Raw genomic sequence first — 11,509 nt, forward strand, 5'->3', positions numbered from 1 at the left:
AGCCCCATCACTACCACCATTACCACCCCAGCGCCCATTCCCACCCCTACCACAGACACGCAAATAACCAAAAAAAACAAAAAACAAAACAAAAAAACAAAAACAAACCCAACGACAAACAAAGCAAAAGAAAAGAAAAAGAAAGGCAGGGAGACACGGCACGCCACTGACCAGTGAAGGTGGAGCTGGTGAAGATTCTCACGATCTTGGAGCTGAGGGGCGGCAGGTCGTGAAGGGAGCCACACAGCACCTTGAGGAACTTCTCCTGCTGCTCCTCGTCAATGGAGCTGCCCTCGGGGTCTCCTGCCGCAGCTGCCCCGCTCACCGAGGCGTTGTCTGGAGTGTCCGACATCCTTTTGGCCTCCTTGGACTTTTTTTTAATAATAAATTATTAATTTTCAGTTATGTTTCAGGTGCCTGTTGTTACGTCTTCGTTGATTCCTTGTGGCTGTGATGAAGGTCAGTTCCTTTTTATTTTATTTTATTTTATATTTTTTTTTGGTCCACCCGATTCTAACGGTGAAGTGGTGCGGGGAGATGGAGAAGCAGTTGATGCTCTGTTTGAAGACGGGAATCCTGTAGTGAAGTCATGCTGTGGTCCATTGTCTGTGTCACTTTGTTTTTGTCAGTCATGAGAAATCCAGCCGTCGTTTTGTCAACTGAAGAATCGGTTTCTTATGTTGGGGTTCTTCTAAAAGTCTGGGAATCCCTCTTTTTCTTATCCTTCTTCTTCTTTTTCTTCCAGAGCAAAATATGTTATGGTACTGTGAAGTGGGTGGAACTCTGTAATTCCAGTTTTATTTTGAGAATTCTTTTATTTCGTAATAGATTCTTTCTATTCTATGTGGTATTTATCTCCAGTGGATTTTTTTTCTATTCTGGAGGAATTTCATGAAAAAACAAACATGTCTGTTCTAATTCCTTTTGATCATTTGCGGTTGTTTTATCTCTGTGGAAGATCTACTGTCCCGTCGGATGTTCGCTCGGAATCTTTGTGTTCTGTCGGAATCCCTTTGTTCTCATAGAATCGGCCAGTCATTTGTGAACCTGCCTGACCCCAGTTTCCCTTCGGAGATTGAACCGTCTTTTGAAAATCCATTGAATCTTTTGGGAATCTTAACATATGCAAATCAAAATTTCGGTGATTTCAATTTAGTTGTGACAAGCCCAGACACAAAGCTTTGACATTATATGCGGCAGATTATGAAAACTCATGTATAAAAAAAAAGATTTTGTGATACACAAGAAACCATAAATAATACATCAACCGGTGTATCGTCTGGTGTGAACCACACGAATGCATGCCCTGGATGACTCCAAAGAACGTTTCACAATTTGACACAACGTTCCTTACAGAATACACCAGAAGAGTTAATGAAGTCTCAACAACATTAGACGATGAAAATACAAAGGGTAGGCTCTGTAGTCTCAGAAAAATTAAAGGACAATAGGTTCATGAAAAAGACAAATGTTTCCTTTCTGTTCATTAACCAATCCCAAAGGACAAATATAAATGCAATGAATCACACAAGGACACGTGGAATAATCGATGGGTCTGTGTACACACTGTTGACAAGTGGAACCTCCACACTTCACCACGTTTTACGCTGTCCATTCTAGTCCGTTAGATCCATGGTGATGAACAACACAGACACTCCACAGGAGCTCCATGGAGTCTGTTATGATTTACACACACAAAAGTACAATCCATGGCGAAACATGGGATCACCTTGAGGCTGGGACAGTAAACACCATGCCAGCAACAACACTGTCGGGTGGGTTATTCGCACACACTCTAACACACAAACACGGGTGTTTAAGCCACAGGAAGGCCGTTCTAATCTTTCTTCCGCTTCATCTTCAAGCTTGGAGCGTGGTGAGAATAGGGAGATAACAGGTCTGGAGTGGAGTGGGGTGGGCGGGCTGCTTATCACCCTCCACACGACACCCCCTCCCCCCCTCTGTGCCGAGACGGCTACTGTTTCCCGCCACTTCCCGCGACATCCCGGGCCATCTTGATACGGCCGACTGCCATCACCGCTGACACCACTTTCCGGTGCAGTCGATCCTGCCAACTCGTTAATGGAAAACAACGGTTTCGGTCTCCACCGTACCCGCTCCCACCAGCTCAGTGTTAACCGGTGAAGGTGTTCTATTGATCAGTCACTTTCGATCAGCGGGAGTCATCCTTCTGCCTGCTATTTGCTCTGTCGATGAAAACTTCACTTGCGTTTCTGCATTATTGAACACCTTGTTTGGCTTGAAAAAGTTCGGAACTGCAAGGCCGGGCTTCTCGGGTTGTGTGTGTGGCTTACATCACGTTGCTTTTGTTATCCCAGTCCCTTTCGACGTGGTCAGGCATGCAAAACCACACCGCTGTCGATATCTGGCCTTCTCCTATCCTGTCGATATCTCGGCCTTTCCTGTTCATATAGGCTCTGATAGCTGACGTTTCCCCAAACTGATTGACCGCTTTTAATAATAACGGCAGGTCGAAGCTGTGGCAGATTGGTTTAGTGCGCACGTGAGTGTAACGACTTCGCACCCACTTGTTTGGGGGAACAGTTGAGTGTTACCCACCAGTCCCTTGTTGCCTTGGGAGCGTTTACCAGCGTGTGCCTTGTTCCTGTTTGAGAAAACAAACAAACATACTTCTACAAATATTGTGTTAGAGAGTGAGAGATAGAGAAAGAGAGAGAACGAACGAAATTTTATTTTACGGGGGTAAAGGAGTAAGCACAAAGTACTTGTTTACTCTAGGCAAGAATAATAATTGAGAGAAAAGGAAAAAAAGAAAAAAGAAAAAAAAAGAAATAAGAAAAAAAAAAAAAAATCGAGAGTCAAATTCCCAACAGCAACATCAAAATTACATAAGCATGTACAAACATAAGCATAGATACTTCTGTACAACACAATAACGCTATAAATAAATAGCAACAAGGACAGTAGGGACGGGGTGTGGTGGAGAGCAGAAGGAAGAATGAACAAGGGGAAGAGTAGAGAGTGAACAGACAGATATAGTGAGAGTGACAGTGGAGACAGACATAGAGAAACTGAAAAGAGGAGGAGGAGGAGGAGGACTAGGAGAGAGAGAGAGAGAGAGAGAGAGAGAGAGAGAGAGAGAGAGAGAGAGAGAGAGAGAGAGAGGTGATTATATGTCATAGTTCCAGTCCCACTGTTCAATTTGTAGGTAGTCAGTTCGGGCCAGTACTGTACATATATTCTGACACCTGTCAAGAACAACTGATGCCTATAGCAAGAGAAAACTGACAGGGGTTATCTTCCTCTCTTGAATGTGTTCTTCTTACAAGACGATTAATGTTTTTGTCGCATTTTAATAAAATAAAGGGGGGGGGGGTGCGCGAGTTCTTTATTTATGTCTATTTCACCTGTGTCTTGAAAAAAAAAAGTTTTTTCTTTACCTGAATGTTTTCTTTTTATGTGATGATTAATACGTGAGTAGAAATAGAGGAGGGTGGGTGAACGGGGTATTCATCGTGTTTTGCATTTCACTTACTGCTGACGAGCAATTGAACGAGCCTGAGAAAAAAAACCATTCTGCTTCAATTAATCCTGCTTTAATTGGTTTGTTTGTAACAGACAGCAAGGGCATTTGATTTGAATTTAGACTTGAACTGAATTTGAATATGTTCCCCGTACGCCAACAATGGAACTGGTGTTCTGGGAGTCTGAACAGACTGCTTTGCTTTTGTAGAAAATAAATAAAAAGGAAAGGAAAATAAAATTTCCGGTCCCTGACTTTTTTAGGCATCACAATACACAATCAACACAAAAAACCATCTTTATATTGATCGACCTGGAAATTACGGTAAAGGGCTAGACAATCAAATTTTCTTTTACTCCCCCCCCACCCACCCCTCCCCCCTCCCCCCATTTATCGGCAGTCAATCTTTCATTGCAAGGCAAAGCATTCCTAGGACCTGTCTGCTAAACAGAGTAGAATTATATCTGAGAGAGAATAAAGGGGGTCTGGTTTGTCTCATAATGGAAACTGTAACTTTGTTTTTGTTTGCAACGTTGTTGCTACTGAACATTGAAATAAGCAATCCATAGGAAAATAGGAAATGAAAATGTTAATGTGGAAGAGGGGGTGAGGGTGACAGAGAAACGGATAGAGATTTATGGTAACAAGCCATAGTTGCAGAGCCACAACCCGACATCCGCAGGCACTCAATGGTACCTGAGCAAGCAGACAGATCCCCAGCCACTGCATCTCTCTAGAGGCAGCCCATGGTGCCAGAATCAAGATGGTCCAGATTGTAACATGACTCCAGTAACGAGGACAACAGAGCTGTTGTCGATAGAGGCAGCAAACATTGATCAGGATGATAAGGATCAGGATGATATTAACATGATCCCTGGAAGAACAAGGACAAGATCTGTGCCTATGATGACAGAAAACGTTGTTCAGGATAATTATGATCTATTTGATATCAAAGACAAAACATTTGAACAGGATGATAATATGATCCTTGTAAGAACATGATGATATGACTCCTGTTAGAACTGGGGAAATATCATTTTCTATTGAACATTGAACATTAATACGATGACTGTAAGAATAACAAGAAAAATGCATGTAGTGACATAATACATTGGGCAGGACGATGATTCTTGCAATGACAACGGTAGGCCACGGAGACAGAACCACGTTGACCAGTATAACCCCTGTAAGGACATCAAGACAATTGTCAATGGTGACAGAAAACTTGACCAAGATGTTAAGAAATCCATGTTGGGACAACGACAACAAGGTCATTGTCAATGGTGACAGAAAACTAAACAGAGTAATATCATTATCCCCGTAGGAACAAGGACACGATCTCTGTCTATGGTGACAACAGTAAACGTTGACAAACGGTGCTAATATGATCCCTTGTAAGAGCAATGGCAAGATCACAAATTAATTCATCTTGGGATATAATAGATTATTCTGTATTATTTATCTGTACAGTCTATGGTGACGGAAGGCTTTGAACAATATGATGTGATCTCTGTAACAAAAAGGACAGAAATGTTGTCTGTTGTGACCGAAAGCTTTGACCAGGATATAATATGATCCCTGTAAGGACGACAGAATCATTGTCTGTGGTGACAGAAATCATTGACCACCACAATATTGATCCCTGTGAGATCATAAATCAATTCATCTTTGAAAATAAAGAATTATGTGTTCCTTATTCTGCATTGTCTATTGCGACAGAAAACATTAACCAACATGATAATATGATCCTTGTAAGAAAAAGGACGTTATTTGTGATATTGGTCATGGTGATATTAGACCTGGATAAGGATGATGATAATTTTGATCCCTGTCAATACAAAAACGACATTATTGTATGTTGCAGAAAATATTGGAAATGATATGATCCCTGTATGGACGATCATTGCCTATGGTGATAGAAAATTTTGACCTGGATAATAATCCCTGGATGGACAACAAGATCGTTGTTTATCGTGCAGAAAACATTGACAAAGATGATATTAGGATCCCTATATGATCAACGTCAAGACCATTGTCTATGGAGCAGAAAACAGAGAAAAAGATGATGATATAGTCCCATTAAAGAACAATTGCAAAGCATTGGTCTCTGGTGAAAAGAAACAGAGAACAAGATGATGATATAATCCCTGGTAGGACGACGGCAAAGCCATTGTTTATGGTGATAGAAAGCTTTGACGAGGACGATAATTTGATCCCTGTTGAGACAATGACAATACAATTATGTATGGTAACTGACCATCTAGACTAAGTTATTATTAGAACAATGATAGGATAACTGTGGTAATAGAAAACACTGGGTTATTTGTCAATGGTGACAGAAAACTACCGGATGATATGACCCTTTTAACAATAAAGACACAATCAGTGTGAATGATAACAGAAAACAAAGGATAACATAATCCCAATAAATACACAGACAAAACCATTGTCTGTGGTGACAGAAAACGTGACCAGGATAATATAATCCATGTTAGAACAATTACAAGACCATTGTCTATCACGACAGAAAACTTTGAACAGGAAGATAAAATGGCCCCCGTTAAGACAACGATAGGATAATTGTCTCTGTGAAAGACGATTTTGACAAAAAAATAATGACAAAGATTATTCCTGTAAAAAATTATTATTCTCAATAGTGACTGAACACTTTGACCAATGTGATAATACGGTCTATGTAAGAAAAAGGAAAAGGTATATTTTCTATGGTGACAGAGAACTCGGCCAGGCTGATAAAATGATCCCTGCAATGATAATGACAATACATCTGTGGTGACAGAAAACGTTGATCAGGTCAATAATATCAATCCATGTTAAAATGAAGACAAAACGATTGTTTTGTTGACAGACAACTTTTCCTTGGATTGTGCAGACATCCCAAGGGCAATAAAAAGGCTTTTTATGCACCAAGCAAATATTCAAAGGCTTGGCAATATGGCTTTTGCGTCCACCCCCCATCCCCTGCCCCCTTCCTTTCTACCCTCCCACCGCTCTCTAGAGAGTTACTCGGTGAATGGTAGCGTGTTCCTTCTATTTCAGGATCCGTCCATCAAACAGGGTAGTCTGGTACAGAGAAAAGTGGATGGGCAGGCGTCTGTCTGAAAACTGGAACTGTATGTGCGTTGTCATTGTTTTATTTCCACAACGCTTCTTTTCAAGCTTTGAATGAAAAAAAAACAACAACGATCGGGGGAAAAAAAAATCAGGGACGTAGGAATGTGAAGAGGAAGTGAGTGAAGAAAGACACAGAGAGAGCGGGAGAGTGGGGGGTGTGGGGGGGTGGAGTGAGTGGTGAGTAATTGAGTCAGTAAGATGGAGGGAAGGGTAGCATGGCAGGAAGTAGTAGTAGTAGTAGTAGTAGTTGTTGTTGTTGTTGTACTATTGTTACATATTTTCTAAAAACATATAAGGATTGAAGGCAGCTGACGCAAACCTCACTGATATAATCATATTCTACTCTCCACTGCTTTCTATGTCAGGATAAATGTACTGAGAAGTTCCAACATTTAAAACCACATTTTGTTTTAAAATATGGACTCTACTGTTTTTGAAGTCAACTGATTAAGGGCTTGACAGTCTATAGGCTTTTTAGTCCAACATTGTCACCACTTCATCAGCAATCGATAAATCAATGAAAGACGTCGTAATCCTTTCAGTTCAGGGCCTGTCTGTCAAACAATGAAGGACTGCTTCGTGTATTGTGTGGTGCTTGCAGAAAAGGAGAAACTATCTGAAACTTTGAACTGTAAAAGTGTTCTCTTTGGTTTGCTAGTGTTATTATTGCTGTTGAAAAAAAAAAAGAATAAACAATACGTAGAGACACAGAAATGGAAAGAGAGAGCGAGAGAGAGAGAGGAAAAAAATAAGAGAGGGTATGTACAAGGGAAGGCCTATCAAAGAATGCACATATGTCATTGCACCGAAAGAAAGTCAACACACACACACGCGCGCGCGCGTACACACACACACACACACACACACACACACACACACACACACACACACACACACACACACACACACACACACACACACACACACACACACACAGAGAAGAGAAAGACGGAGACAGACAGACAGACAGACGGACATGCAGACTGTCAGACTCAAAGACAGAGAGATAGAGACAGAAAACAAAAACTCATCAATAAAAATCTCCAGTTTCAGCACCAGAACCTACAATACATTTACTGTTGAAACACACTCGGTATCAGCAAATCTGGTCATCACAGTCGACAGGGGAGCCCAGTGTTGGAATATGTTGCATGGTGCATTGATAGATGAAAGAACGGGAGTTATTATGTGTTGAGTGGCCTGTTGGTTACTATCTTTTTTTTTCTTCAAAGCAGGAACTTTGTTTTGTTTCATTATTTGCTTATTGGTGGGGGGGTGAGGTCTGGGTGGGGGGGGGGGGGGGTTGTTGTTGTTGTTTTGATTGAAAGTATGTTGATACAGTGGAGCGCTGGCCTAGAGGTAACGCGTCCGCCTAGGAAGCGAGAGAATCTCAGAGCGCTGGTTCGAATCACGGCTCAGCCGCCGATATTTTCTCCCCTCCACTAGACCGTGAGTGGTGGTCTGGACGCTTAGTCATTAGGATGAGACGATAAACCGAGGCCCCGTGTGCAGCATGCACTTAGCGCACGTAAAAGAACCCACGGCAACAAAATGGTTGTTCCTGGTAAAATTTCGTAGAAAAATCCACTTCTATAGGAAAAACAAATAAAACTGCACGCAAGAAAAAAAAATTTAAATGGGTGGCGCTGTCGTGTAGCGACACGCACTCCCTGGGAAGAGCAGCCCGAATTTCACACAGAGAAATCTGTTGTGACATAAAAAATGCATTGCAATACAATACAATACATTCACCCATGTCAAAAAAACCTCATGGCCAATGACGCTGAATTGTCAAAGTGTCAAAACGTCATCACGACTTAACATCACGACTCAGCCACGATGCTCAGGACGACCAGCACTGTAATAAGAACCTGTAAAAAAATTAAAAAAACAAAACAAAACAACAACAAAAACCCAGCAACGCTGGAACGAACGTGCTGTCTGATGTGACAGAACACTTTCTAGGATCCGTCGATCCCAGTCCTAAGCACGCAAGTGGTCAAGGTCTGAGCAATAAAAAGGCTTTTGTGTCCAGCCCCGCCACTGTCTTTATCGGGGCAGTCCATTATTCAGTGGGAGGCATAGCGCGCATTCCAAGATCTGTCTATCAAAGAGTGGGAGACTGCTGCAGGGTAGCGTGGTGAAAGAGAAGAGTAAACAGTGTCTAAAAAGATGGAACCGTAAATTTGGTGTTGCTTCAGATTGTGTGTAATCTCTATTCAAAACTGAACGAAACATTGCACGCAGATCGTGAAATAAAGGAGAGAGAGACAGAGAGAGACAGAGATAGAGAGACAGAGACAGAGAGAGGTGTTCATAAGTGAAGGTCTTTAATGGAATACATATATATCATTGCAGTACTGAGATACACAGAGAGAGAGAGAGAGAGAGAGAGAGAGAGAGAGACAGAGACAGAGACAGAGACAGAGACAGAGAGAGAGAGAGAAATCGGATTTAAAATCGAAAATCGAAACATTTTTAATTGAGGGAAAAGGAATTAGCGCATTCTGGCCTGTGGCCCTCATGGAGAAAATCTATAGATTAGTCTAGGAAGTAAAAGAAAGAAAGAAAGAAAGGAGGGAAAAGACAAATAGATACTTCATGGCAAAAAGCAACAACAACAAGAACAATACAAAAGAACAAAATAAAATGCAGAGAAGTGCTATGCCCTCCACAAAAACATAGCACGGCCATCCATGAACGATAGAGAGAAAGAAGAAAGTAAAGAAGGAAAGGAATGATCAGGAAGGAGGAGAGAGTGAACGAGAGACAGGGGCAAAAATGAGAGAGAGGAGAGGGGTGGGAGGGGTACACAGAGAGAGACAGAGACAAAAACATTAAGAATACGGCATTTGCCTTTCAATCTGATTAATTTCAGTGATTCGTAAATTAAACTCTGTCATTAGATATTTAACACATAATCTTCAAGGACGCTAGGACTGGAATTTATATTCAGTAAAGATGATATAGTAAAAAAAAAAAAGTAAATAAATAAATACATAAATAAAAATAAAAACCGGCCAACATATGTCAGACTTGCCTTATAAACGTTTGGCCGAAGCAACGTTATTGTGTGAGTGTGACGGTGATTGTTTACTGCAAAATTACTCACGATTGAGGGCATGGCACAGCCTATTGATATTTTGAACATGAAAATGGCTTTATATCATCTAACTCTGAGAGAGAGTGTGTGTGGTGTGGGAGAGAAACAGAAACTGAGATACACACACACACACACACACACAGAGAGAGAGAGAGAGAGAGAGAGAGAGAGAGAGAGAGAGAGAGAACAACAGATACACGAAGTCAGTCAGAAAAAGAGATGCAGAGAAAGAAGAATAAAAAGATATATAAAAAAATGAAAGAAAAGAAGACCCACCCCCCACCCCCCCAAAAAAAAAGAAAAAAAGAAAAAAAAATCAAACCAAAACCAAAAAACAACAAAAACAAAAAACAAACAAACAAACAACAACAACAACAACAACAACAAAAAAACAACAACAACAACACCAGCATTAATCACAATCTCCACAACCGCTACCACCACCATAACTACCTAATTTCGCTCTGACTACACTGGTTACCCAGCGACTCCTTTTCAGCACATTCGACCGGTCTTCAGTCACTTGTTCCACCATCACGAAAACAGCCCATACTGCCACGAGGGGGTCAGGATAACCGGCACTTTGTAATATGCCCCCCCGAAAAAAGACAACTGTCTAAGGTGACAGAACACTTTCCACTGTCTGCTGGGACCCCTTTTTCCCAAGCACGCAAGCTTGGCAATAAAAAAAGGCTTTTGTGTTCAACACTGCCGCTACTTTATCGCCAGTCAATTATTCAGTGAAAGGCACCAGTGGTTCTTCCGTTTCAGGGTCTGTCTTATCCATCAAACAATGTGTCGTGACTATTTGATAGGGTGGTCTGGCATTGGGAATGGATAAAAGGGTCGGGGGAGGCGGGAGTGAAGGCGGGGGGGTGTGGGGGTGAGGAGCAAATGGTGTAAAGGATACATTTGTCGAAGTCATGGTTGACGTTTCCATCGTGTCTAATGTTCTATCTATCTATCTATCTATCTATCTATCTGTCTGTCTGTCTGTCTGTCTGTCTGTCTGCCTATATTTCTTCTGTCTATCTATCTATCTATCTATCTACCTGCCTAACCATTTATCTATTCACCATCCAAACAAACAAAACCGAATCGAAAACAAAATCATAGGAAATAAGAAACAAAAAGGTCAAACATCAGATGCACATTATTGGACCTTGTTACAACTATAACATTTTGGGAAAAGGGCGAAGAAAATATTTGGTTCCTTAGTATCAGAAATAATAATAAGGATAACAGCAGTAGTAATAATAATGATAGTACGAAGAAGAAGAAGAACAAGAAGAACAAGAACAAGATGTGTATTTCTACAGCGCTGTTTCTCCCTAACATATAAGTTCATTCCATTACAGTTTACAATTTCGGTAATTTTCATGCTTTCATACCAGTAGTTCAGCAGCGCCCGTCGATGGAGAAGGTGAGTGAAGTCAGTCCATCTCTCCTGTGCAGCTGATGCTCCAAGCCAAGCTGCGCCAGCAAACTGCGTGTCACTTTGACTGGAAGAGAGACGCTTTTCCTATATGACCCCCTCCCCATGCATGGCAGAAAAAAACCCACTGCACACTGGCGCCAGGAGGGCAGAGACAGAGGGAGAGCCGACAGTGTCGCTGCCACACCAGTCATGCAGTCTGTGGGACCGTCCTGTCTGGCCAGAGAGAGAGAGAGAGAGAGGGGGGGGGAGCACCAGAGAAAGGGAAAGGGAAGGGGAAGACTTGTTGGAACCGTCGTCGTCTGGCCCACACGTTTTCTAATGTGGGTCTCTC

At 41.7% G+C, this 11,509-nt stretch overlaps 1 protein-coding gene across 1 annotated transcript in view; it reads right to left on the bottom strand.

Moving 5' to 3' along the window:
• Nucleotides 1-11,253, bottom strand: part of LOC143300733 (NACHT and WD repeat domain-containing protein 2-like) — a 93,454-nt gene extending 82,201 nt beyond the window's left edge. Inside the window, exons 1-2 of the mRNA XM_076614625.1 lie at nucleotides 11,132-11,253; nucleotides 172-2,626 (exon numbers count right to left, since the gene is read on the bottom strand). Coding sequence (XP_076470740.1) covers nucleotides 172-352 — 181 coding nt within the window. The 5' untranslated portion in view covers nucleotides 353-2,626; nucleotides 11,132-11,253. The remainder of the gene's footprint in view (nucleotides 1-171; nucleotides 2,627-11,131) is intronic.
• Between the last annotated feature and the right edge of the window lie 256 nt (nucleotides 11,254-11,509).

This window comes from Babylonia areolata, chromosome 2 (assembly GCF_041734735.1).
Source record: "Babylonia areolata isolate BAREFJ2019XMU chromosome 2, ASM4173473v1, whole genome shotgun sequence".
In the NCBI taxonomy this organism is placed as follows: Eukaryota; Metazoa; Mollusca; class Gastropoda; order Neogastropoda; family Buccinidae; genus Babylonia; species Babylonia areolata.